The sequence below is a fragment of the Gymnogyps californianus genome, chromosome 27 (genome assembly GCF_018139145.2).
Source record: "Gymnogyps californianus isolate 813 chromosome 27, ASM1813914v2, whole genome shotgun sequence".
Classification (NCBI taxonomy): Eukaryota; Metazoa; Chordata; class Aves; order Accipitriformes; family Cathartidae; genus Gymnogyps; species Gymnogyps californianus.
The window spans coordinates 7,399,748-7,427,168 of NC_059497.1; the positions used below are offsets into that span (position 1 = coordinate 7,399,748).

At 59.5% G+C, this 27,421-nt stretch overlaps 2 protein-coding genes across 2 annotated transcripts in view; both read right to left on the minus strand.

The window, feature by feature from the left end:
• Window positions 1-1,343: 1,343 nt before the first annotated feature.
• ELF3 (E74 like ETS transcription factor 3) lies at window positions 1,344-4,703 on the minus strand. Its single transcript, XM_050911444.1, has 8 exons — window positions 4,541-4,703; window positions 3,618-3,839; window positions 3,272-3,358; window positions 3,059-3,178; window positions 2,750-2,839; window positions 1,985-2,101; window positions 1,609-1,804; window positions 1,344-1,464 (listed from the first exon to the last, which is right to left on the minus strand). The coding sequence occupies exons 1-8, from the start codon at window positions 4,701-4,703 to the stop codon at window positions 1,344-1,346; spliced, it is 1,116 nt and encodes a 371-aa protein (XP_050767401.1).
• A 9,919-nt stretch (window positions 4,704-14,622) lies between these two features.
• Window positions 14,623-27,421, minus strand: part of KIF21B (kinesin family member 21B) — a 39,018-nt gene continuing 26,219 nt past the window's right edge. Inside the window, 19 exon segments of the mRNA XM_050911189.1 lie at window positions 14,623-14,895; window positions 16,210-16,409; window positions 16,908-17,078; window positions 17,834-17,951; window positions 18,497-18,661; window positions 19,564-19,744; window positions 20,048-20,184; window positions 22,019-22,057; window positions 22,744-22,857; window positions 23,028-23,102; window positions 23,590-23,795; window positions 24,312-24,369; window positions 24,695-24,755; window positions 25,055-25,220; window positions 25,358-25,459; window positions 26,300-26,494; window positions 26,590-26,714; window positions 26,717-26,736; window positions 27,150-27,379. Coding sequence (XP_050767146.1) covers window positions 14,841-14,895; window positions 16,210-16,409; window positions 16,908-17,078; window positions 17,834-17,951; window positions 18,497-18,661; window positions 19,564-19,744; window positions 20,048-20,184; window positions 22,019-22,057; window positions 22,744-22,857; window positions 23,028-23,102; window positions 23,590-23,795; window positions 24,312-24,369; window positions 24,695-24,755; window positions 25,055-25,220; window positions 25,358-25,459; window positions 26,300-26,494; window positions 26,590-26,714; window positions 26,717-26,736; window positions 27,150-27,379 — 2,418 coding nt within the window. The 3' untranslated portion in view covers window positions 14,623-14,840.

Genomic DNA, 27,421 nt, shown 5'->3' on the forward strand with positions numbered 1-27,421 from the left:
CCAGAAGTTTGCTTCTGCCTCGGAGCCAGTGCTCTGGGAAAGCCCTCCTGCAAAGGCGAGTGCCAGGGCTGAATTTCTGGAGGGTCCTCAGAAGGGCCAAGGTTTGGGAGCTGGTGTAAGATGCCCGTGCATGGCTGGCTTTGAGACAAGGCCTCCAGATCTCAATCCCACCAGCCCAGGGACAAGCAGCCCACCTCATCCTAAGGAAGACCCTGTGACCCTGTGCCAGGGTGACCAGGCAAGTCCAGGCCACGGTAGGCAGGAGGGATGGTGGCAGACGGGGTCCATGCAATGGGACATCCCGGGTAACATGAGTCTGGTCCCCACCACGTCTTTAAGAAAAACAAGCAAAATGAGAGGGAGGTACAAAAAAACCCAACCAAACATCAATTTATTCCTCTTATGTTCCCATTTGAAAAGGAGGAAACCACATGCACCTGCCGGGTGCCTGGCTAGGCTGGCATCCCCCTCCTGTGGCTGACACAGAGCCAGTCTGTGCCCCCGTGACATCGCTTCAGTCCAGCTGAGCATCACCACCTGCCACAAGACACGTGCATGCCCTACAATGCAGACTCTCACACGGGAACATCTTACTCATGAAAAAATATATCTGTACATTCATTCTGTGTTTTTTTTTTGGTCTTACATAAATTAGAAGATACTTTTGGGGAAAAGACCTGTTTCTGGATACAGGCAACTGGGCTGGAAATGCAGAGCAGCCCTGCTGTCCTCAGTCCTCTCCCCTCTGAGGGCTCTCCAGGGCCAGGTGAAGCTCCACAATGTTCCCATCTTCTCTCAGCAGGTGCCACACTGAGAAGCTGCTGCACAGGGGGGCCTCACCCATCCCACGCGGAGCAAACAGGACGGTGGGTGCCTTCAGCAGGGCGCAAGCACTGATGGGGGAGGACCCCATAGCTGGGACAAGGTCTGTCCAATCACAGGTGAGAGAGTAGCGCTGCCCCTCTGCCCAGGCAGGAGGTGGGTGACAGCAGGAGACCTGCCGGGCTCTCACTGCGGTGCCAGCTGCCACTCGAACTTCTCTTCCCCTTTGCGTTTGTCCAGGCTTTGAAACAGCCAAAGTCACTGCAACTCCAGTTGGAGGTACAAATCCAGCGAGGGAAATAACGGTTTACAGTAACCTACTGGAGCCAAAATATTAGCTTTAAACACCTCAGTGCTGGCAGTCACTAGCACGCACGAGCATGCCCATGCAAGGGTCGGAGTTTCACATGCCGCACAGGGCAGCAGCTTCCAGATACAGCTGCAGGCAAAGTTTCCTGCCAAGGAGCCCAGCTCGGGGCTGGCCCTGAGGGGCTTGTCAGACCCCGGCTTATCCAGGACTCCTACAGCTCCTTGTTCCTGTTGAGCACCTCCTCCTCCTTCCAGCCGCTGGAGTTCTTCCCAAACTTGTACACCAGTCGTCGCCCATCGACCCTCTCCAGGATCTCTCGTTTGTAGTAATATCTGGAGGAGACGGAGGTGGAATCAGGGCTCTGGATGCAGCCCCACGTGCTGGGGAGCTGCTGTGAGGGATCAAGGCTGAGCCCTGGTGGGTCTGACCCAGCCCTGTGGGGCAGGTCTCCCCCGGGGACAGGAGAGGGCACTCACCGCATGGCTCGGCTCAGCTTCTCGTAGGTCATGCTGCTGTTTTTCTTCTTCTGGCCCCAGAGCTGAGCCACCGCCTCCGAGCGCAGGAACTTGAAGACGCCCTCCCGCCGGTCCTCCCACTTCATCAGCCCCTCGTTCAGCTCGGGGTGGATCAGGATGTCCCGGATGAACTCCCACAGGTGGGTACCTCTTGGGGCTGGAAGAGGAGAGCAAGCTGTATAGCAGGGAAGATCGTGCGGGTCCCTGCACTTTGGATCTCCCTAAACCCCCCTGCCAAGGGGCACGGCCAGCGGACATGGCCCTTCCTCCCATCTCCCCCCCATGGAGCCAAGCTGGGGGAGACAGTCCCCGCTCCCAGGCTGGAGGGTCCACGTACAGTGCTTGCTCTTCCGGCTCTCCAGGCAGTCTCTGCTCTCCTTGCTGAGTTTTCGGGGCCGTCCCCGTTTCCGCTTGCCGTGTTTGCTGTCCCCTTTCTTGCTCTCTGCAAAACCATCTGTGCACACAGAAAAGGGGACATGTTATGCTGTGCAGAGCCTGCTGAGTTGCAGCTCCCCCCCACCGGGCAGAGAGATGTCCTCTTCAGGAGCAGAAGCACAGGGAAGAGCTGGTTGGGGCAGGGGGAGAGATCAAGGGCTGCACCCTCTTTTCAGGCTCCGCTACCAGGGAACCATCCCCGTGAGAGCAAGGTCTCCCCATTCCCTCCAGCCTCGTCCCACCCTCATCCGTGCCACCATGCTTAGGGCAGCATGCTGTTTGTTCCCCAAACCTTGCTGCTTCCTTGCATCCCCAATGTCCCCAGTATCATTGCCAGCTGGGATCAATACTGAATACAGCTTTCAGTGCCCAGGATCTCTGGCTGCAGCCCTCACCCAGCTGCCACCACCTATCCCTTCCCACCAACCTCACTGCTGCCCTGGCTACCCCAGCTCTGCCCCAGAGCCTGCACCATCACCATGCTCAATGGAGAGAAACAGATCCACGGTGCACAGAAAACCAGCCCCCTCCCTCCTTCCCAGTGTGGGGATGGATGTTCAGGTGTTGTCCCTAAATCATTGCCAGACAGGATGTGCTCTGCAGCTGCTGGAAGAGCCCGGCAGCAAGCCCTCCTCTCGCAGCTCCCGGTGGGAAGCAAACAACTCACCGTCAGGGAAGAGCTTTGCTTCCACGGGGTCCAGGTCGAGGTCACTTCCACCGGAGTCCTGGGAGTTGGGGCTGTGGGACATCACAGGCCCTGAGAGGCAAAGGGACAGGGCTCAGACCACCAGCCGTTGGCATCTGGAGATGCTTCCCCCCTGGGTTCCCCCCCGGGTTCCCCCCCGCCCCAGGCCCCTGCAGGCAGCCTGGTGCAAGACCCTGGTGCAAGACCCCACCCTTGGCGGTGGGGCAGTTCCCCACTGATCTCCCAGATCAGTGCAAGCGAAGGGACATTTTCACTGGGCAAAACACTGACCTGAGACATCGGAGTTGCCTGGGGACATGGCACCAGGCAAGCAGATGAAGTCTGTAGATAGGAAAGGGTTTGTGGGCTTCATGTCCTCCAGGGAGTCCTTGGCACAGGGATTTCCCAGCTCTGGAAGGAGCAGAGAAGGGAAGAAGGGGTTAGCCCTGCCTGTACCAGCACGTGGTCCCTGGGGAAAAGGCTTGGCCGGCGCCCCTTTCTTACCCAGGTGGCTGGAGTCCAGGAAGGTCTCTTGGGAAGTCGCATTCTCTTTTTCCAGCAAGTCGATGATCCAGTTCAGCTCATCGGAGGCTGCAGGGGTGGGGGACTGGGATTAGCGATGCTTATTTGGTATGGAGGGGAATGGTGCATAATGGGAGCTGAGCCCAGCCCTGCCTGGACTCTGGTCTGTGCCCCCATGTCGCCCTGCGCAGTCTTCCCAATGCAGCCTCCCCCAGGCAGCCCTCCACAGTGCCCGGGGAAGCATGGGGTCCTGGGCTGGTGGGGGGGTCTCAGCCTCATGCTTTGAGCTGCCAGGCCTGGGGGGTGAAGGGGACATAGGGACACTCACTGATCTCGTGCAGGCGGTCATAGAGCTCGTCTCCCAGGGGCCCGAAGATGAGGCGCATCTGGTCCCTGGTGCAGTGGCAGAGCGCGTGCCCGTCCATGTTGCAGCAGGAGAAGTCGATGGAACTGGCGTCGTACTTGTTCTTCTCCACATGGTAGCTGATCCACTCCAGCACCTGCACCTTGGTCCAGAAGTACGGGAGCTCACTGAACCACTCCGGCTTGTCTGCAAGGGACAGAGAGCTGGGCTCAGGGGCAGGGCGGCCGTGCCAGCGCCATGTGCCACGCGTGGGCTGCCAGCTGCAGTTGGGCACTGGGTCCGGTCCCATGATGATCACACTGGGCACAGTGGGCCTTACACTTGGAGGGTTATGGGACTAACACGCACTTAGCGCCTGCTCCCAAGTCACTGGCCTCGCTCTGCCCTGCTCCTGTCCTGGGGGACAGCAATGACCTGACGCTCTCCCCCCCCCCCCCCCCCCCCCCCCCCAATCGGTTTTGGTGCCATTTGTCCCGTCTGTGCTGGGATCCACCCTGCTCTGCTGGTGTGTTCCCCGTGCCTCCACCAGGGCCATCCCATGACGGTCCCACCAGTGGAGTGGGACCCCTGGCACCAGGACTGTACTTCTAAACTGCTCTCCTGGTGAGCCCTGGCAGCCTGTCCCCTGGGATGTGCTGGGGAAGGAGGGCAATGAGTCCCTCATCCCCCGTATGAATCTGATGCACTTCAAGCAGCTGCACCTTGTGCCACCCAGGGTCTCCTCCAGCAACCTTTTAGCCAACACACCCCTGGGGAAACTGAGGCATGGTGCAAGCTGTTGACTTGCCCCAGTGGGACCAGGACCTTGCAATGCTCTTCCAAGCCAGCTGCACTGCCTTGCTGCTGCCTTGCATGCTGGCTCCCCTGTGCAGCTCCCTCGGTCCTACCTGTGCTCTGTGCCGGGGGCTGGCTGGTGGGGAGGCTCAGCCCCAGGGTGCTGTCGTCCCCAAGGTGTCCCAGCATGTCCAGGGTTGGCTGCACCTCATCTGGCTGGTACATGGCGCTGATGTAGTTAGAGAAGATGTTGCTGATCTCGCAAGATCCCGCCATCAAGCTCTGTGCCGAGAGACGACAGTGAGCCCCGGTCCCGTGGAGGTTGGGGACTCAAGCCCGCAGCACCCGCAGCACACCTGGGACTGGGCTGGGTGAGGCCAGGCTCTCCCTCCCTCCACCCATCGTCACCTCTCAGGTCACTTCTGCAGAAACACCCGCCCAGCACCCGCCGGCCGGGGCTGGGGCCTGACTCACCACCGCCCCGGGGGCCGGGAGCGAGGGAGGCTGAGCTGGAGCAAACCAGGGACACAGCGTCACTGTGCTTGCAGAAGAGTCCCGTCCCCAGCAGCCTGGCCTCACCAGCCCCACTGGCAGCCAGCACAAAGGGACAGCAAGCAGGTGGCTGGCAGAGAACGGTGTTGCACAGCCCCTCCGCGGGGACGGGCGTTGCAGGGCACTCAGCTGTCGAGCACTCCCCCGGCCCCACAGCACTGCAATGCTGGGGCTGGCACAGCCTGCTGCCCCGCTGCCCACTGCAGGGACTCCGGTGCCGGCAGCTCCAGTCCTCTCAACCAGTCGCAAGAAGCACATCCCAGTAACTGCAGCCAGGAGGGGACCAAGCCACTGCCCAGCCCTCATGGAAGAGCCAAATCTTGCTGTTTGCTTCACAAAACCTGGGGGCTGGAGGCGGGGCCCCTCCAGACCACTGTCTCGCTGGCCCCCCAAAAGGGCTGGCAGCTGCGGTGGGAGAACAGGCGTGCAGCGAGAAAAGACCAAGCGCATCCCCCGGCGAGAGCGAAGATGCACAGGGAGGGGAGCAAAGCAGCTGTCCCGGGCTGGGGGATGTCAACAGGCCCCAGACGAAAAAGCTTTGATACCTTCTGCAACGGCAATCCCGGGAGCAGCAGCTAATCCAGAGAGCAGCGAGGGGAGACGGAGTGTGCCCTGCCCAGCCGCTAGCCACTGCTCATGGGCCTGGGGAGGCTGGTGCCGATGGGCAAGCCCTACCCGCGTCTCCTCTTTTATAGCGCGGGCGGCGTAACGCGATCTGGCGGCCCGAGGGGAATTCCAGCCCGAAACGTTCATGCTCCCAGATCCAGGTGATTTGCATAATATGAACCACCGGGTCCCAGCCCAGCGCTGCCTTGCCGGGAAATCTGGGTTGGCCAGTTTAATCATTGTCAGAGCTGTTGCCCTGCCGGTGCCCAGAGTTTCACCCACACCAGCTTCGCGGGGTGTTTTCTTTGCTGCCGTTTGCCTGGCTCATGTTTGTTTGTTCGCAGCAGCAGGTTCACTCAGCTCCCACTGCCAAGCAAACACACCCAGCAGGGCCGGAGCAGGCCCTGGGGGCTGCGCATCCCTCCCTGGGGCTCTGCCCGCGGCAAAGGGGCTGGGAACGCTGCCCCAGCCTTGTGGCATCCCCCTGCTCGGGAGGGCAGCCCAGCCCTCATACCGAGTGGGTGCTTGCATGGGTGCCTTGGCCACGTTTGGAGCACAGGCTCGGTTGCTCCCCAGTCAGGCACAGGCACAGCTTCTCCCAAAGGGGGAGGAAGGACCCAGTGACCAAGCTGGGCAGATGCTGGGAGTGGGACTCAGGTGGCGATGGGGGATCTGTGTGGGGATGGAGCAGAGACCAGTCAGGTGCCCAAGTATTGCTGCTCTCTCTGTTAGGATGGGTCAATTTTTGTCTGGGGGGAGGTCTGGGATAGGCTGCAGAGCTGTGACGGCCCATTCCCTGCCATTTCACAAGCACCTGGCACAGGCACACACATACGCTCCCCAGGGACACACGCCAAGGGGCAAGGCAGGGTTGTGGGATGCATTTGGGGAATTACCTTCTGGTGGCGCTTGCCCCTCTGGCTCTTGGGCAGGGGTACTTGGGACCCTGTCTGGATATGTTCCTGCTGGTTTTAGCCCTGTGCTGGCAGAGGAGCCCCAGGTCAGTCCAAGCCAACAACTTGGCACCCATTTGCCCGGTGCTGGTACTTTGCCGAACCAGCCACATCCATGCCACACATGGGCTGGCGCAAACCCAGGGCACTGTGTGAGCAGGGCAGACCCTGGCATCACACAGCCACCTCTAGGTCCTTGTCACTTCAAACCGGTGCCTGGCAGCAAACCGTCTCATGTGACAAGGTGGTGACAGACTGTCGCAAACATGGATGCTCTGCTGGCCCATGGGCCAGCAAGGGCAGGGTGGCTGTGTGCCCCATCCCCCTTGTCACGTCACCCTGGCCTGCCATGCCGTGCTGTGGCCCCGGGGCAGGCAGGGCCAGCGTGCCAGCCAGGAGGCACCAGGTCACGCTAGCTGATCACCTGCCCCAGCTTCATTCCTCCACGGCACAGTCACGAGTGCTGGATGCTGCCAGGCCCTTTTGTTTCCTGGGCACAGCATCCCACAGCACACAGGGATGTCTCCACACCCGGGAGCAGCCCCTGCCATTGCTGCCATGGGGCAAGCCATGACCACTGAGGAAAACACCGGTGCTTGGCAGACACAGAGCCTTAAGCCTGCGTTCAGCCGGGAGCTGAGCCTGGGGCTCCACTGTGCCCAGGGACCTGGCTGCCTGGCTGGGCTTCCAGTGCTTGTGGTTAGAAACCTGTCCCTGGGGAAACTTTTTCCACCCACTGCTGAAATGCAGGTGTCTCTGGAGCAGAGTGGGACACGACAGCTCTGCACTGTGCCCTGGGCCACAGGCCAAGGGATGATGGGGAGGGCATGTGGCATTTAGGAGTCTTCTGCCCAAGCCCTGCCCAGCCCACCCACGGCTCTCCCCCACCCCAGGGGATCTGATCGGATGCCTGATGGGGCTGTCTGGTGTGGACCACATCGAGCATCCCCTTTCCCAGGTCTCCCTTCTCTGCAGACCCACAGCAGACCCCAGGGAAGCGCCGCAGTCAGTCCATGCACCCAGGCTATGCCACCAATGGGAGAGATGCCCTCAGTGGGTGACAGCCTCCAGCACCTTACATGTGCCCGATATGCTGGGAGATCCTCTGGGTCCTCCTGGGGCCCAGCCTGCCCCCTTCATTCCCCTTGTGTCTGGGAGCCAGGAGGCCAGCGGACCTGAGCAATCCTCCCCAACAACCTGGAGGCACCCTCTGGCTTTACTGACCTGGAGAAATGGCCTTCCTGCCCATCTGCCCGACCGATGTGCCACAACTCAGGCCCTGTAATGGGCCATGGGGAGAAGATCACAGTGGGGGACACTCCCTGGAGATGCTGAGGCACTGTGCCAGGAGCATGGGATAGCCTCTCCTGGGGTGTCCCCGTGCCTTCCCAAGAGCCACAGGGCAGCCCATGGGACCCTCCACTGCTGAGGAGCAGTTGCAGCACTGATGGGCTCAGGGCAACTCCTCCTTGACCCTGAGGATGGGTGGTAGAGGGCTGCCACAACCTCATTGTCAGAGCCAGTGGCTCCCAGGGATGCGTCCCTGCTGTCACCTCGCTGCTGGTTCAGGCTCCCAGGGCACCTTCAGGTATGTGGGGAGCATGGCAGAGGGTGCTGCCAGCCCAGGCTTGGTGTCTTTCTGCAGCGAGAAAGAGGTGGTCATGAGTTTGGAGTGAGTTGGTGACACAAGGGCCAGCAAGAAAAGGTGTCTGTGGTGCAGTAAGTGGCTGGGACACCAGGTGCGAGCGGGATGTGACTGATGTCACCTGCTCTGCCGGGAGTAATTGGGCCCATGATACTCCCACATTTGTTGCCCCACAGATCCTGTTTGCCCTGGTAGCACCATGGTGTGGCTGTGGGTACGGAGGCTCACACCAAGATAAACCATGACACAGGCTGAGGGTCTGGGGACTGGTATGGCTCTGGGCACCGCAAGCCCTCCAGAGACACCGTTAGGGCTGGACTGGCACCGCTCTCTGGATGAGCCCTGCAAGTGTGTTTTAAGCCCAGGGCCGGGGGGCCCCCAGCTCTCACTCTGCAGCGGCAGCAGGGTGTGGGGTGCCCCACCAGGGGAGCGGGGTGTGCGCCAGGAGGAACTGCATCCGGGGTGGTCGGTAAGGGCACAGCCCATGGCTGGCGGCTCCCTGCTCAGCTGTTCCGTCCGACCAGTTTAACCAGTGCTGACTGGCTGGGAAAGAGAAAGTGGAGGTTGCTGGGGCTGAGGCCCTGCCCTGCGGAGTTGAGGGTACAGCTCGCTGCCCTGCGGAGTTGAGGGTACAGCTCGCTGCCCCGCGGAGTTGAGGGTACAGCTCGCTGCCCCGCTCCCCACCCTGCAGCACCTGGGGCTGGGGCAGGTTGGCTGCCCAGTGTCCTGGGGGACACAGGCCGGTCCCAGCACCGGTCACCTCTGGGCGCTCAGCGGGCACCACACGCTGGCACCGGGGTCACCTCCCCTCTGCCCCCCCCACCCCAGCATCCCCACCCGGGCAGCCCGGGGGGGACCCTGCTGCCCCCGCTTCCCGCAGCTCTGCCGAGCCCCGGGCACCGCCGTCCCGCAGCCGCGGCTGCCACCTGCCGGCTGTCCCCAAGGCCACCGCTCCCCTCAGCCAGCCCGGCTGCTCCCCAGCACGGCACGGGCGGGCGCCCGGTGTCCCCAGGGAGCCCCTGTCCCCCAGGACCCCAGCCCCAGGAAAGCCGGCTGCCCCGAGGGCCGTGCGACCGGGCAGGGGTGTGGGCAACCACCGCGGGCAGGAGGCACCCGAGCCCCTGCCCCACAGCACCTTTCCCCAGTCCCAGGGCCCTGCCAGCTTGGGGACCTGGGGACCCCTCAGGGGGGTGACGCGATGCTGCAGGGTTGGGGATGCTCTGACTTCTGCAGGGGTTGGCTGCCACGCTGGCTTGGGACTGCCTGGTTGGACCCCTTCCTCCCCTCCTCCTCCTCGCCAGGAGAGAGTGGCAGAGCCAGCCCGGCTGGGCCTGTGCTTCCTCCACCTCAGCCGCTTAAGTTTCTCCCAGTGCAATCACATCTGCCCTGTCTGCCTGAGGACTCGGTGCCTGTAAGGATGCAGGTCACCTTCTCACGACACACGGTAGGGGCAGAAGGGCTGTAGCAGCATCAGTTCACCCAGCCTTTCCCCCAGCCCCTTTGCCAGGTGCATCAGGACGGGACGGGCGGTTCCCGGCTGTGCTCTTCCCCTCTTCAAAGCCATCTCTGCTCTGTCACTTCATCTCAGTACATTTTATTTGTGAAGACAAAAAGGCAAGGAACAAACACAGCCATTGAAAAAACATGTACATCATGAGACCGAAATAACTTACAGTATTTACAGGAACACAACGAGGTATAAAATATATGTACACGCCTTGTCCTCTGACAAACCCATACTGCTGGGCTGGGCTGCACAACCCAGCAGAGAAAAAAAAGCCTTCACAAGAGTTGGCCTCTAGAAAACAGCTCCGAGCAAGAAAAGGCACCTGCTATTTATGATACTTGTGCAGCGGGAAGGGGTGATGGAGCAGGCGACGCGACGCTGCAGCTGCCCGAGCCCTGCCGCAGGGCTGGACTGGAGGGTACTGGGTGGTCCCAGGACATGGGGGATGTGGAGTAGCTGGCAGGTACCAGGAGCAGAGCTGTTATGGATGAGGGGACAAGCGCCGGGGGCAGGAGGAAGGCATAGGGCTGTGCTTTTCTGGCAGCGAGGCCCAGGAGGCCAGGACAGGGCCTGGGGTTTGGGGCTGTGCTGGGCTCCATCCCACTTACAGCTGGAGTACCATGCAGCACCCGGAGGGGCCAGGGGTCCCCCTCCCTCCCCAGGAGGGTGAAGGGGGCTCAAGGAAGGCATGCAGCCTGCAGGATGGAGCAAAGCTCCAGTGAGCTTGCTGAAAAGCAAGTGGGAGCCCTGTGCTCTGCAGGGATCGTACCTGGACCCCATCCAGCATGGGACAGGGGAAGGACTGGGACAGGGGCACTGGGAGGGCACCCTGGGGAGCAGGCACTGGTTCTGCAGCACCAAGGCAGGAAGCAGCATCTGAGACCCCAAAGCAGCTGTGCTCGGAGGTGCTGGGGAGGAACAACGTACCTGGGGGGGACAGGACCCGGGTGCTCCAGCTCCTCACAGCTGGCCACACCGAGAGATGCACCACCAGCCCGTCCTTTTGTGCCATAAGAGCTGTGGGTGCCAGGGAGGGGGCAGTGCCCAGGCTCCCTGGGTGGGCTCACAGTGGTTTGGGGGCCCAGTGCTTTTGGGCTCCTGAGTCATCTCCACCCCTTGTGTGCAAAGCTCAGCTCTGGGCCAGCACTACACCCTCAGCAGAGGCTGGAGCTGGCCCCTGTGTGCTGGAGGGAGGAAACCCATGGAGCAAGAGTCAGGGCCCGGGGACAAAAGCATCACCCAGCGATTTGAGGAAGGGAAGGACCTCCCTGGTCTGCAGGTATTGTCACACCCTTGGCACAAACCAAGGCATCCAAGGGTGAAGCAAACGAGGTGCATGGTGCGAAGGCAGCTCCAAACTGTCCCTGCAATGGAGGGGCTGGCAGAAGGGCTCAGAGACCACAAGAAGGGACTTAAGCTATGCAGGAGTGCAAGTCCTGAGCCCCAGGGGAGCACCCCAGCACAGTGCAAAAGGATGGAACAGCTCACCTGCTTCCTCTGGCAGGCAAACAGCCCTCACCATCACCCCTAGCTCCACCTCGGTTGTCCAAGCCCACAGCCCCAGTCTAAGCGCTGAAGGACCAGAGTCCAAGGGGCCACCCTTGCTAGACCACCTGCATGTTGGGACCTTGTGCTTTAGTGTTTGGGGGAACCTGCCCCCCCAAACTGACAGCGTGGCTCAGAGCTGCAAGCGCCTTCCCAAACCCCATTGTGCCAGGGGCGTGGGGTACAGCCCTGTGTCAGCTCCCCAGCCCCAAGTAGGGGGCTCCAGGGTTACTCTGGCTTATGTTCAGTGCCTGGGACAGGATCTAGATTCAGCTATGTTTTGGGGGTGAAAAAATCAAACGTCACACATGAGAATCAGCTTCTCTCACAGACTGCCCCCACCCTGGACAGAGGCTTTTACAGCACCAGTTCCCTGCTGCTCCAGGCTGCCACCAAATTACAGCAGGCTCTGGAAAATGAGGACTAGGACCAGCCCATTCCAGTGATGTGCTTTGCATGGACATTTCCCAGAGAAGAAGGGCTTCATTGCATCCACAGAGAATATCTGTGAAAGCAGAGGCAGGAATACAGGCTGAGCTGAGCCTTTCAGAGGTCCCTTTCCATCCTTCAAAGGGACAAGAGGGACCACTTCCAGGCTGCAAATCAACCCAATAACTAATGGCAACAACGCCGAGGCTCAGTCCAAGCATCCCACCAGCAACGGGAGCAAAATGTCAGTGTTGTGACTCAGCTGGGGGATCTCACCGCAAAGGTGAGAACTGGGAGCACAGGGGAGAGCAGGATGCTGGTCCGGCTGTGCTGCCCAGGAGGAGGCAGGGAGGGGGACACGAGGGGCAGCTCAGACATGCAGTGAGGTGGGGGTGAGGCCATGTGTCCCCAGGATGAATTCAAGTGTTAAAACCATAACAATAATTAAGAGAAGAAAAGACTAAAAACACAAACTCCCCACCCCATCCCCAAAACGAAACCCAGTGACGACAGCACCCAGCTTGCACCATGAGGTAGCTAAACCAGATCAACACCCGAGAAACGCTCTCCTGCATGGGAAATACCAACCCACACAGATACTAAGACATTCACAGAGCTATGGGATCACAGTCACCCCTTGCTTCAAAGACCCCCCTCTCCAGACGCTTGCTGCTGTGCTGCAGTGCCCAGCTCCCTCCACCTGCAGGCTGCGAAAGCCTTGAAGCCCCCTCAACATGCTGCTGGACGCAGCAGCGAGGTGGATGCTCAGTATCACTCAGCCTGGGAAATTAAGCAGGCACTTGCAGCCTACACACAGGAAGAAACTGGTGGCGAAAGGCAAGGCAGGTCTGACCTCAAGCCCCCCAAGAACAGGTCCCTTCACCAACTTCAGCAGGGAGCAGCGAGAGGTTTCAGGTCAGGCACTGGCAGATCTCGGTGCAGACACCAATGCACATGGTACACCTGGCTACAGTCAAACACACACACAGACACCCCCACACCCCCCACCCCGCCTCTGGCCAAGCAAAGGTTAAACCAGCTGAGGAATGAGCAGGGAAACCCTCTCCAAGACAGGCTTGGAGGGTAACACCTCCTCCAGCCCCCCCATCTGTGTGTTACTCTGGCAGCCGCGGTGCCCCGCGCATTTTTGTTTGCCCCCTCCAGTCCCGCAGGGCGCACAGCCCAGAGCTGCTGGCACTGGCACCGCTTCTCCACCAGCTGCAGCAGGAGGGCTCCCTGCTTCGATGCAGCCGCTGGTCCTGGGCTGTGCAGGGCTCGGCCACGATCACGAGGGACTGGGCACTGTCCTGGGCAGGGTCACACCCACACACGCCATCACGTCCTCCACCAAGGCAAGGCAGTAGGATGGTTTTTCCCCCCCAAAAGGCAGCCCCCCCCCCCCCCCCCCAAATCGATAGAGATGCTCCTGTGTTTCAGGATGCAGAGGAATTCCCGTGCTCCACCTGGAACGGTTTTAACAAGGGCTGGTGGCAAATGATCTGGGGCTGGTCCATGAGTCACCATGGTTGGAGAAAGCAGAGGAAAAACAGTCTGTGCTTTATGGGGCAGGTCCTGGAGTCCCTGGCTCTGAGATCCCAGTCCAGTGCCAGTGGGATCACATGGAGAAATCCTTAAATTTGAGTTCAAACACTGCTTCTTCTGTGACAGAGGGGAAGTGAGAGCATGTGAGGCAAGAGCACCAATCCCAAGGTCTCCTTGGCCATCCTGCGAGAAGCCCTGCCTGGCCCAGGGCAGGACGAGGCAGGGGATGGTCCAACGGACCACGGGAGAGATGGAGGAAACCTCCAGTGTGAACCAGGGCCTTGCCAGCCCCTTGAACAGGAGAGAGGGAGGAGGGAGCCTGGAGAAGCTGTGTCCTTGGGGAAACACTCCTGGATGGAGCCCCCCAGCCTTTCACGGAGATTGGGCTGTGCAAGGTGATCCACTGCAGGATTGTCCTTCAAGCTGGGTGAATCGGGGGACTTGTGCGAGACCAGTGTGTGCAGCCCCTTCCTCACCCTGCTCCCGGCACAGCTGACTCCAACCCGGCCTGTCCTCCAGCTGCTCCATGCCTTGCTGGGCCTCCTCTGGCTCCTGGATCCATGGGGGCCGACGGACCAAACCTGAGCTAGACCCCTCCCAGGTAGAGGGCTGAGAGCAGAGCCTGGGGGAAGGATTTACAGCTTCCAGCTCCCAGTGATGGCAAAACAAGATGGGCCACGGGTGGGGGTGACAAATCCAGCCTTGGCTTCTCTGCCCTGTAACCTCCGTTCTTGCTTCATTTCTCCATCTCAAGAACCCACCACAAAACCCCTGCTGAGGGCCAAGGTGTCAAGAGCAGGGCTAAGCAGCCCTTCCCTTGCCCACTGCAGAGCAGGGTGGGCACATGGGGAAGAGCCCGAGAGCCATGGGTCAGCCAAGTTTACAACTGGGGTTTAGAGAACGTCGAAGGGAACTGCAGTGGGTTTGTCTGGAAGTTGCCTGACGGAGATCTTCCGAGGCTTGCCATGTCTCCAGAGCTGGGACATGGCAAAGGAGCTGAGGTGCACACCTCCAACTGCTGGGGACAGGTAGACGGAGGATGGGGAATGATGGGACTACCTGGAAATCCTTCTGCAGACCCCCCACAGCAGAGAGAGAGGCTGTCCCACGAGTAATGTCTCCGAAGCAGCAGCCCCTCTATGCTGTGGTCCTGGCCAGCAGACACCAAATGTCCTCGTGGCCATGGAGTGGAGAAAGACTCCTGCAGGAACCAGCCCCGGAGCCAACAGGGACAGAAGCAGCACATCATGGTGGAGGCCACATGAGCCCACGGCGGCAGGAGGGAATTGGGTGTCTCTGAGAAGAAGCCAAGGAGCTCTGACCCCCAGAAGTCCTGGCAGCCGTTACAGCAGGGTAGGCGAGGAGAGAGATGAAACATTTCCTGGTCACTGGAAAACCATCAAGAAACCTCAGCAGGAGGGAAGGTGGAGCTGACAGTGCCCCACGGAGCTGCCTCCTCACAGGAGCTGGCAGTGCTCAAAGTACCAGATGGGACATAGTCCACTCCGATGGGTCAGGCACAAAGAAATCCCTATCCTTGGGCTGAGCTCCTGTAGATGACCAGGTCTTGATAGCGAGGGAGAGGTACCCCGACCTTCACCCTCCTGTCATGTCTTCCAGTCTTTTTGCAGTTCCTAGTTTGACCCCGCGGGTAACCTCCTCCCGCTCCAGAGCTTCACTGTCAAGTCGCTGAGAAACAAAGGTGAGAGGGATGGTGTGACCCAGGGGTTCCCGCAGGGGCCCTGCAGACACGCTGCAGAGAGGCACTGTGAGGAGAAATGCTCCCCACCCCCAGCCCGTGGCAGCATGCAGCCCACAAGACTTCCAGGCCCTTTTCTCTTCGCAGGAGGTTGCCCAATCCATTTTGGGGAGCAAGCAGGCCCAGTGGGGCTCAGCCTCCAGCTCACCCCACTGGCAGCAGCTGGGGACAAAGGGGAATGGTGACCTCCAGGGCTGACCCCAACAACAGGACTCCTGGACCCCTTGAATGAGCTCTAACTACGTCAATGCAGTGACACCACAGGGAGCTGCTGTGCTTGGTCTCCCCAGGGCATGGGCTGCTTCGGGGGTGGCTGCTGACTCCCGCCCCACCATCCATGCAAGGGTGTGGGCAGGCCATGGCTTCCACGGAGCTGCCACAGTAGATGTGGGCACTCGGCAAGGAAAAAAAAAGCAAACCAAAACAACACAGGGGTATGGCTGGGACAAAGGGGCAAGTCAATTCTAGCAAAGATTTATCAAGTGGGGAAAAACGCAAAATAGTTTCATACCGTGAAGAAGCAGCTCAGACCAGAGAGAAAGAAAGAAAGAGAGAGAGAGAGGAGCAAAAGCAAGCAACAGAGAGAAAGACAGAGGGAGAAAGAGATGGAGAGAAAGAGAAAAGGAAAGACAAGACAGAAGAGTGCATGAGCAAGAGAGTCAGAAAGAGCAGGAGGGTCAAGGCAGACTAGTAGCACGGCCCTTTATGGCAAGGACGCGTCGTGGAAGGCAAGGGGTGAGCCCAGGCACGTAATTCCATAACTTTACCCGGCAGTCACTGTGGCACAGATGGGAGGTGGGGAGAAGGAGAGACAGAGAGAAACAGAGAAAAAGGAAGGGAGAAAAGGGACATGGTCGGAAAGAGGATATCAGAGTCTTGCTGCCAAAGAGCTCCCCAAGAGCAGCAGAGGATGCCCAGCCCCAGGGGAGTGCTCCTCTGGGGAGCCAGGTGAGAGGGGTCCCTGCGTGGGGAATAGCCCGGGGCGTCACCGGAGTGTGGGCAAGGGATGGCCGGGGGGAATAGCTCTTGGCACTGCAGTAGGCAGGCCGTGTCACGGGGCAGGCTAAGGTGGGCAAGATGAGATGAAGGAGTGGAGGGACTAGAAAGCTGCGAGACTCCCCCCTTCCCTCCCTCCCTGCTCCCTGTCCACTCAGCGCAAACCCACCCAGGCCTGGGGATGACAGTTCAGCCCAGGGGACTCCCACCTCCCGGGGGCTCTGGGGAGCAGAAAGCCCAGGGCTCACCTGGAGGCAGTGAAGATGTGCTTTGAGTTGGTGCAGATGGCGTTGATGGGGCTGTCATGCCCTTTGATCTCCCCCACTGGGGTGAAGGTGTCCACGTTCCAGACTTTGATCATGCCTCCTCGGCAAGCACTCAGCACCATGGGGCGGCCGGGGATGAAGGCCAGGGCACAGACCCAGTCTTTGTGGGCATTGGGGATTTGCTGTAGGTATGGGCACAGAGCAGAGATCATGACCAACCTCATCTGCAACACCACCAGCAGCCTCATGCACCCAACCTGGGAGGCTCAGATGCTCACTGTCACCCTGGGGCTGATCAGGATCATGGGGCTAGTGATGCAAAGTTAGGAGGCCAAGGGGATGGATTCAAAAGTTGGGGCTTGGTTTGTCCCCTGGGCAGGAGACAACAATCCTATCTTCAGAGAGGAACACAACACCCAGCATTGCAATTAATGCTGCAGCCTGTGTGCCAGGGAGAGCTGGCAATCCTGAGTGCCCTACAGCACAAACTTATGGGGGTACAGAGCCACCTCACACATGCACTGCCAGATTCCCAGGAATAGGAGTGCCCTCCCCGGTTAGCTCAGTGCACTGAGCACTGGCACCAGGTCCCCGAACAAAGGTCCCTCCAGACCCCCAGCAGCAATACTCCTCTGCCCCACGTTACCCCGAGGACCTGTGCTGTATGCTCCCCTCCAGACCTGGATAAGTTCCTGCTGCTCCAGATCCCACTTCTTTATGCCGTTGTCCCTGGAGCCGCTGAAGAGGATGTCTCCCTGGATGGCCAGGCACTCGATGCCGTCGTAGTGAGGGGGCTCAAAGTTGTGAGTGGGGCCAATATTGCCCACCGTGCCCTCAGCAATCTCAAACACCTGGGGGGAAAAACAGTGGGTGAAAGACCCCAGATGGCACTGGAAACAGAGTTGACCCTCTCTTGGAGAACTTGGCCATCACCCTCTGTTTTCTAGGCTCAGGGCACCCAGAATGCTGCTGGAAAGGGGAGTGGGCATTGGCCAGTGGAGGCTTTTCTGAGGCTGAGGTCTCTCCAGGGGTCCTGCCACCATCAAGGGACGTCTGCCACCAGAGACAGCCCCCATTCTGCTGCATTTTACTCATGGTGAGCTTTCACACACCTCCATGAGCCAAGCTAACAGCTTGCAGCTGTCAGAAGAGTGGGATCCTGTCTCCCTCATCATCTCACCATCCCTCTTCACTCCCCTGGTGCCAGCTCCAATTCAACCTGTTAAAAACCAGCAAAAACCTAAAAGGAAGGGGCAAGCTCTTGCTGTGCTGGAGCTGTGAGCGAGCAGGCACAAAGCATCTGTATCAGGGAGGAGACTCGAGCAGAACAGGGCAAGCTGCTAATCTGGGTCAGCCATAACATGCAAGTACCAGCCACAGAGCTCGAGGGATGCGAGAAATGCAAATCCGTCTCCAAAGGTGCATTTGTATTGTGGATGAAGCAAAAGGCAAGATTTGGGGTGAGGAGATATGCAAAACCCTCCCATACAGAGGTGAAAACAGAATCTGGGCTCAGATTTCAGAAGGAGAGAAGAGACCTTAGGGGTTGCCAACATCTGGGCTTCCCTATGGGATATAGGGCTCTGCTCTTCAAGGAGGAGTGTACCTTGACGTAGTGATCTTTGGAGCCTGTGACCACCAGGTCATGGTTGCTCGCCGTCTGGTTTACTGTGAGACACATCACAGGCCCAATGTGGCCACTCAGCTTCCCGATGGGCTGCAACCTGAGTTCAATAACATGGGTCAGCCAGCCCCTTCCCAGGTGCCGAAGCTCCTCCAAGGGGCTCTCCCAGGCAGAGACCCCCACAGCCCTGGAGCCCCCCAGTAAGGGCTGTTCCCTTTGAGGGATTGTGAGCAGGGACACCCCTCTTCCTAGTGATGCTGGGGGAGGAAGGCAGCCTCAGGGCATGCCAACATCTGGCTACAGAGCCTAGGCTGCAGCAAGGGGTGAGCAGCCCAGTGCCTGCCTGGCAGGGAGAGGGGCAAGGGCAAAACCAGCGGGGTACTGCTGCTCATCCCACATGTCTTTCCCCTTCTCTTAAGCTCTGCCCAGCTCATGGACAAACTCCCCACCCCAAGTAGCTCCGTTGCTGCTCATCACCCCTTGGGTCTCATAGGAAAGGGTCCTGAAAGTCCTTATTCTAGGCAACTTCCATTGCTAAAAAGGCTTTCACTTTCCCTGGAGGGAGTCATTTCAGGGCCCTCTGAGCAGACAGTGTCCACTCAGCATCCGTAAGCTGTCCTGCCCAACCCAGCACTACCCCCTCACCTGCTCAGCTCCCAGATGCGGACGGAGTTACCAGTGGCAGCATAGAGCATGGTGCCGGTGGGGTTGAGAGCAATCTGGTTGATCTGGTGCTCCCCCTGCACACTGGTGACAGTGCGGGTGGTGGTCCCAGCACACGCATCCCCAGAGATCACCTGCCCAGAAGATCTAAGGGAGAGAGAGGTCAAGGGGGGAGGATGAGCAGAAATCAGAGCCACCAAGACCCCACTGAGGAACCGTATGGGGCTGTTGGCTCCAGGCTGGCACAGGTGGGTCCGATGTTGGGGAAAGGCCCTAGAGGTATCACTGTCTCTCTGGCCACAATGGGATCAACAAGACCTCTGTCCCCTAGGCCAGTGCCCTGCTTGCAGAGGGAGCCAAGGATGTCAGGTGTGTGCATGACATGGAGCATCCTGCCCTGGTTTCCATTTGAGGGCTGCTCTTCTCTCCTCCCATTCCTCTTTGCTTCCTGCAGGAAGAGCTGGCTAGTGCTGGCAGTCAGCACACGGAGGCAGAGGTATTTGGCCTCTGCACCAAAGGAGAAGCACCAGGCCAAGGCAGATGAGCTGAGGCTGCATGGAGAAAGCAGCTCTATGCTGGAGTGAGCTGGTAACCCTGGCCTGCCATACTCTCCTAACATTTGAGCCCTGCTCCAGACTGGCAGACCACAGCTACAGCCTGTCCCATACTCCTTTCTGGTCCTCAAACTCCTCATAGACATCGGAGTTTCCCACTGGAGAGCCTGTGATTTACTCAGCCACGATGCTGTTAGGGGTTGTGCCTCCACTACGGAGCTGCTGGCTCTCTTGGCCACCCTCAGAAGTAGCTGCAAATCTCTTCAAAGCTCTTTACCCTGAGCCTTCACTGCAGGAGGTCCCCACAGGTCCCCTCACCCCAAGTTCTCTCCCCACCTCCCTGTTCCCTAAGGATGCAGCACTGCAAACTGACATTGAAGCAGCTGGTGCTTGGCCCTGTCCCCAGCCCCAGTAGGTCCTGGGACTGGCTTCTGCAAAGCCAGAGATGTCCAGAGCACCCAGGGTCCCCCACAGCTGCTCCCGCCTGCCACGTACGTGAGGGTGCGGATGCACCGGGCTGAGTCCCGGATGTCCCACACTTTGATGTACGACGTGGATACGGTGAACACCAGCCCTGTGTGGCTGGAGTACTTGATGGAAACCACGTTGTTTGGGTGACCCTTGAGGGAAGCAATTTCTTGGCCCGTCACTAGGTTCCACATTTTGCAGCTCCGGTCTGTGGGAGGAAGAATGTGCCCAAGAGTGTCAGGCTGGGGGGGTCTCCCTCCGAGGGCATGGTGGCCTGGAGGCAATAGCCCTTCTGAGCATTGCCTCCCCCCACCCACAGGGCCAGAGGAAAGGAGCCAGACAGCCCCAGCACTGGGGCAGTGCGGGGCAAGGCTCAACGCTGAGGACAGGAAAGAGGCCCAGGAGGAACCATCCCCACGGTGCCCGGCACTTCACGTATTCCCCTGTGCCGACCTGCTCCCATAGTGTCTGCAGGCCAGCAACCCCCACACCCTCTCTGTCCATCACGCACCTTTGGACCCAGTGAAAAGCAGCTCGTCGGTGGCATCCAGGCAGAGCACAGGTTTGGTGTGTCCTTCTGCCACGGAGACGCACTGCAGCGGGGCTGTCCGGGCATTCTTGGTGCCACCCACTGGGTTAATGATGCCCCTTGCGTGGGAAAGAAAGAACAAGCATGGTGGGGTGTGTGTGGAAAGGCACCGTGCTACACAATCCCAGGGGCATGGGAGAGCAAGAGCTGCCTCACCCCAAGCATCTTCCACTGCCTGGCAGTGCGATGGGCCCATCTGAACCCAGCATATCTGAGGAAAGGTCTTTGTGGAAACCCAGGGAATCTCCCCAGGAACAGCCCCTGCCTACTGCCTCTGCCCCAGCAATACAGACTGGGAAAGCTGAATCTCTCATGCCTGGCCAGCACAGACCCAAGGAGCCAGGAGAGCCAGCTCATTGGTCCTCAGGTCAGTTTGGGACAAACTGCACCTTCTCCAGCCTAAAGCTCTACTGGGATAAATGTTTCAGGGTACCAATATCCAGCACCCCAGTTCCTTGGAGGCTGTCAGCCTGTGGCTGGTGACATTTGGAGACAGGGCCCCGCTCCTTTACATAAGGCCACAAGGGTGACAAAGGACAGCACTGGCATTTGCACCCAGCATCCCTGTTGCAATGGCTGTGGAAGCCCTACACCCACCGCTGGCTCTGGGCAGGAGAGGACCTATCCCTGCCAAACCTTCCTCCAAGGGACACGTGCTGCCTGTCCGTCTGGATGCAGCATCTGCCAATCCCCTCCACTTTAGCAGTGCTCAGGGTGCTGAGGACCAACAGCCCTACCCTTCCAGACGCTAGTGTGCATGGCCACCAACAGCTCTTCCCAGCTAGCGTCCCAAAGCACAGCCTCCCCGCGGCCGTGGGGCCCTAGGTTGTGCTAGTCTCTTCTTATAGGCAGGAGGCCTATAAGAAACCGAGGCACAGGGCTGGAGAAGGGCAGGCCCAAGGCCACATAAGGTTTGCATTAGTCATGAGGACAAACACAGGCTCATTAATTTGGGTTTGGAAGTCACATGCATGTGATCTTTCTTTCTCAGTGTGCAGCTGCACTTACAAACTCAAATTAAACAGTGCTCCCCTGACCCCTAGTGTTTCTACCAGTCTTGAGGTGACACTGAGTCTAAATGGAAATCCTGTCTCCCCAGAGTGAGACATTATCAATGGACTTTGTGTTGCTGCCTGACTGCAAACTGCCCAAGGTGACGCAGCACAGACTCGTCTGGTGCCACCTCCCCAGTGACTGGGCGCCTGTGGGAACTCAGGGCATGGGCAATGTGAGAGGACACCCAGGTGCTGTAGGGCTGATGTTCCTAAAGGATGGAGGAAAGGTGGCTCTCATGTTGGGAAATCTCCATAGGCAGGAGGGTGCAGTGGGACAAGCCCAGGAGCACCTTAACCCCAAGGCTGAGCTCTGCACCACAATCTAACTTGGTTTCTTTGAGAAAGAGATCTACCTACCCACAACCCAGCACCAGGAAAGCACAACCAGGTGCGGGGAGCACCTGGAGATATTTGCCTGGAAGATGCTTGCAAGAAGGACACACTGGGAGCGCCCAGGTTGCTTGCCCCCTTCCCCAGCATCACACCATCCTGCTGGAGAGCTGGGGAACGGGATGGGACATGGTGGCGTCATGCTGACAAGAACCCATCAGAGATGGAAGAGAACATGCTGCCACCCCAAACCAGCCAGTGCCCGTACGTGAGCCCAGTGCCACGTTTCCAAGGGCTAATCAGAGCAGGAACAGTTTGAACTCGCAACTGAGGGGACAGCGTCAGACACTGGAGGTGGCATGCCAAGAGGGGAGAGCACACGCAGGCTGGGAGGTGGGGGAGAGCAGCAAAGTGCAGGTGGAGCATGCAGGGACAAGGGAGAGCAGACTCGTGAGACAGACAGAAGGAGGAGAGGAGGAAGGGATAATAAATAGAAAGTTGTCTATACCTCAGCACCTCCGAGACAGAGGAATCGCTGTCATCAGACCTAGGGGCAGAAAATTAGCAGGATTATGGGAGAGAAAACCCAGACTAGAAGAGGCAGCAAAGGAGTCAGAGATGGAGGATTGTTATTGCATCCAAGCGAGTGTAGGACAGAAAGAAGGAGGAGAGGAGAGAGGGAGAAAGAGAAGCACATGTGGAGAACCAGAGGAGAGAGCAGAGGAGCAGGAGGGCATGTGAGGATCAGACAGCAGGTCTCCATCAGGGAACGTCAGCGCTGCTAGCAATGCTCCAGGTCGAGGGCAGCTACCCGACCTGCTGCAGGGGGGAGACTGGAGCAGCATTTCGGGGTTGATGCCAGTCCGTCAGCTTCCTGCAAGCCCCCATCCTGCCTCACCCCATCCTGCTCCATAGCCTTTTCCAGTGGTCCAAGTCTGGCACCACCCTGTCTCCAAGTACGGCTTAGCCAGAGGCCAGGGCTGCGAGCTCCTGCAAGCGGCCAGCTTGGAGGGGACACATTAGCAGGCAGGACAGGGAAGGGTCCAGCATGACCCTTGCAGAGCATCTGCTCCCTCATGGAGAAGAGCAGGGAGTGAAAATGTTGGCAGGAGGCTGGCTAGAGCCGACCCAGGTCCTGTGCTCCTACACCCCACTGCGGGACCCGGTACATGCCACTTGCTGTTATGGTATGGGTCCCACTCACTCAGACCCTCCCACCCCACCAGGACTTACTTATCCAAGGCAGACCCCTGGCTCTGGTTGCTCGTGAGACGAGAGAAGACATTGCGGTCGTTGCGTGGACGGGTGGGTGGGGATGAGGGAGGCGTGAAGCCAACATCTGGAGGCCTGAGCCAGGAAGGATTAGAGGGACACATGACTTGGGAACTGCTCACCTCACAGCTGCCTGGCAAAACAGGGCCCAGCAAGAGCTGGTCCAGCCAGCATCTCTCCCCACTCATCTGGGCCACCCAGCCTCTCCCTCCCCATGTCGCTGTTTCTCCAGCTCCCAAGCTCACCTGGCAGGTTGCCCACGGTCATAGGATTTCCTCCTTGTCAGAGGCGAAGTGTCCGAGCCACGAGATTGCCTGGGACTAAAGCAAGTGAAACAGAGCACAGTGGGTGCCTGCCCCTCCTGCTGGGATCCCTCCATGCTGAACACCCATGTCCTTCCCCAGCAGAGCAAATGGAGAAGCTGGGCTGCCCTAGAGTCACAATCACAAGATCAGAGGATGCCTCGAGTCATCCCATGAACGCGGAAGGCTTTTGGCAACCCAAGAAGCCTTCAAGAAGGCTGATAACCCAGGGCAGTGAGTCAGGGACCCTTGCACCCCCCCTTTTTTCCCTTCTCCTGGAGTACCCTTCTCTCCATCTGCAAAGGATACCAACATACTCCTAGACACTCTCCCAAGTCCCACTGGAGAAATCTACCACTGCTTGCTGCAGACAAGCCTGGATAGATGCAGGATTGGGCTCACCCTCACTGCTCTGCAACTCCATGGCCAGGGCACAGCTTCCCACCTGCTGGCCCATGCCTCCGTGAGCCTCCCAATGCCCAGAGACCCATCACCCCATGCTCACAAGGTGCTTCCTCGTGTGGGCAGGCTGATGGTGCGTGACACCTTCTCCTTGTAATAGGGGTCTCGGATGGAGAAGCTGATCCCATCCTCTTTGATCTCCATGAGGGAGGCCAAGGACTTGGTGATGTTCTTGGTGGAGACGTCCAGCGTTGGTCCTAGACACTCAGCCGACACTGCCTTCATCTGCCCTGAGAGCTTGGGCTCTCCCTAGAGCAGGGCAGAGGGCTCAGGCACAGGCAGCATGGGGGGAGGACAGCAGGAGCAGCCAGAGAGCTGTGGGGTGGAAGAGCTCGTGCTCTCTGGCCACAGGAGGTTGAGTTCCCCCTGTATTGTGCTGGGATGCCCATCACAGTGCCAGCTCTCCATACTCTAAGCAAATGTGACAGCCTGTGCAGAACAACAGGTGCTTTCCTCCACCTTTGCCCACAATGGATGCAGCACTGCACAGGGACCTCCTTGCTGTCCACTCAAATCTGGAGGGTATTGGCTGATGCGGTGGATGTTTCCCAAGTCTCTGGTGCTTCAGAGGACCACAGTACCAGGAGGCCTTGGTTCCCCCTTCCCTAGGGCTGACCCCACCCAGAGACCAGCCATACTACCTTATGCCAAGCCTGGCTCTCCAAGGGTCGGACTACAGACCAGAGGCCTGGAGCAGCGCTGAACAACATGCCCCTCCATCCCTCCCATTCCCTGTGTCGGGGCCACACAGAAAGGCCAACTAACCTTGAACTTGAAGTCATCCTGGCTTGCTGAGCCCTTCATGGTGAAAGACTGGGAAATACTGCAAGGAGAAGGGAGCAAAGATGGATCTTCAGTGCCAAACTCCTTTCAGACAGCCATTTGCCGCTGGCCCACCAGACTCCTTGGGTTGCCCCCTGCTCCCCAGCACCCTTTCTCCAAGGGATGACCTAGTCTTCCCTCCCTGCTGGTGTCTAAGAGACATCTCTGCTGCCCTCCCCAAGGGCTGGGCACCACAGGAAAGCTTAGGTGGGGCTTTGTTCATCCATGTCCATCTGCGAGGTCCCACGGGAGGCACCAGACATCCTACCCCACCGTTGGCCCCCCCAGCCACCACCAGCTCAGGCAGGGCCAGGCTGGGTGCTCACCTCCCATCTGAAGCCAGGCTGAACTCTGAGACCTCCTCGTCCGTGCTGGTGTAGCCATTCTCTGTGCAGGAGGGAGACAGCACATCAGCAGTGTAGAGGGTACCCCATTGTGCCGAGCCCCATCTGAACTGCATGGCGGAGCGGGCAGCCCAGGCAGTTGGCAGGGGGCACCCAGTCCTCGTCCCTGTTGTGTGGTGGACGGAGCACCCGTCCCCACCCAGCATCACCCTCAGGGCAGCCCTGGGCACGCTGATCCCAGCCATGGCACCCCCAGGTGCTTCTTGGGGGCCTGGCATGGGTGGGCACCTCGCCCCACAGGCACCGTGCCTGGCCCGAGGATGCGCCAGCCCTGAGTCCCACCTTGCTGGACATTGTGGATCAGGGCCTGCAGCTCGGGGTGTGACTCGGCCTTCTCCCGCAGGGCGTCCAGGATGGCATGGTTCTGCGAGGAGCCGGTCATGTCCGTCTGCCGCAGGCGCCCCTCCAGCAGGCGGATCTGGGCCTCCTTCTGTGCCACCTGCAGCCCCTGGGGAAGGACAGCCATGCCGGGCCTCAGGTGGGTGCCTCGGGTCCCCGCCACCAGGTCCCCACCCTGGCACGCTGCTCCCCTCCCCTGCTGCGGGAAACCCTGCTATGCATCCGGGTCCCGACTTGGCCCCGCACCTTGTCGATGGAGGCCTTCAGGAAGTTGTCCAGCAGGAGCCGGGCTTCGGCCAGGGAGCAGGAGCTGATCACCACTGAGGTGTCCGTGGAGTCCAGCTCCTCCTGAAACATGGAGGGACGGGTGTTGGATGCAGTGGGGGAGCTTTGCTGCTGGGCATGGGACGGGCTGAACGGGCTCTGTGGCCAGCACAGCACCTCCACCGCCCTGCCAGCACTGCCCAGTCCCGATGCTCGCTCTCCTCTGTCTGCCCAAGTGGCTACTGGGGAGATCTGGCCATGGAGATGGCCAGTGCAACCTGAAGGGCTTCTCTGTTGCTACAGAAATTCTGGTGCCAACTCTTAATTAGACACTAATCTGCAGACACCAGCCTCACCCAAATCCACAGCAGATCAGGTCACCGGCCCAAACGCTAGTGTGAATTAACAACAGCCCCTTCTTCCCGGCCAATCTAGGGGACAGCGGGTGACAAGCCAGGGACAGCACACAGCCTCCAGCCCAGGCTGCAGCCACTAGAGGGGAGCCAGGAGCTGCACAGCATTTCTGTGGCATGCTCAGTGTCAAAACTGGACACAAAACCTGCAGGGTTTCTGCTGGAAAAAAGGCCAGTCCTCCCTGGGATGTTTCCAGCACATGAAACTCCCATGGGGGCAGGTGACCGCCAGCCCCACGGGCAGGATGGGGGCTGCAGCTTCCCTGTAATCCCAGGGCGGTGGGGCACAGGGAACCGGCAGCCTGTCCATGGATGTGCAAGGACCTGGCAGCACTCCCCTCCACAATTAACCACCTAATGAGAAGTGACTGTGCAGGTGCAGCCCCACCAAGTGTGTGACACGGCTCAGAGGACTCCAGGACGCCCAGCCTGGCTGTGCCCAAGGACGCCCTCGCCTCCCAGGGATGCTCCTGCTCTCTCCCTGCCAGCTGGGCCCAGTCCAGCCGCCCACCTTGGTCTCCTCAATCTGCATGATGGTGGCCTGGCAGTCGGAAATGCTGTCGTTGATGTAGTCAATGTTGGCCCCCAGCACCTCAATCTCCTCGTTCAGCTCCTGCAGCCCCTTCTGCTCCTTTGGGCTCTCTGCCTGCAGTTTCGCCCTCTTGCCCAGCAATGCTTCCTGCAGCAGTGCGAGCTCCTCGCGTTTCTGGGGGAAAAGGGAGGGGGATTGGCACTGTCAGCATGGCTGTCCCCCTGCCCTGCACCCACCACCCAGCCTTCTGTCCCCAGTGCCGTGGTCACCTTGATGAGCCGCTCCATGTCAGCCTCCAGGTTGACGATGGTCATCCTCTGCATGACAATGTCGAAGATGCGCCGCTCCAGCGACTGCCACTTGAGGCGGGCAGCTTTGCTGAAGGTCTGGCTTGCCCCTTCTTGGGGAACTTCTTCCTACAGCCGGAGGGGAGAAGAGGCACATGGGCGACTGGCCATACCATGCCTGGAAAGCTGTGCTTGCCCCAAAAGGATGCCTGGGCTCTGGCTCCTCCTCTGCTCCAGAGGAGGCATCTGCATCATTTCTGGATTCCCCAACTTTTCCATCACCCCTTGGCAAAGAGAGAGACAAGAGGTGAGCCCAGCAGGGTTTGTGCCATGGCATTTAACGCTCGTGGAAGGCCAGCAGTGGGCTCAAGCCCAGGTGACAGTCAGTCACATGCTGCCAGCACAGCCTGTCACTGGGTCAGTAGTTTAACACGGGCCAAATGCACAATAAGAACCTGGCCTTCAACTCCACCACCAGCCAAAAGCCAGACATGGGAGTCCTGGGATGCCTCATCACCCATCCACACAGCCCCTGCCCTGACCTGGCGGGCCGAGCCCCGTTCACGGAGGATGAAGGGTCTCCCAGGAAGTTGTTGATTTTCCTGTTCCACTGGCGCACGATGCTGGAGACGGAGCGAGCGCCAGACTCAGGCTCGGAGGAGGTGGTGCTGGCCGAGACCTCTGCGCCCGAGTCCAGCATGGCCGGCTTCTGGCTCGTCCTGCCTGCGACCCGGTCTGACATGGGCTTGGCGAGACGGCGCAGCGCCGAGACCTGCCCAGAGGAGGCGCAGAGGGTGTCAGATGGGCATCCATA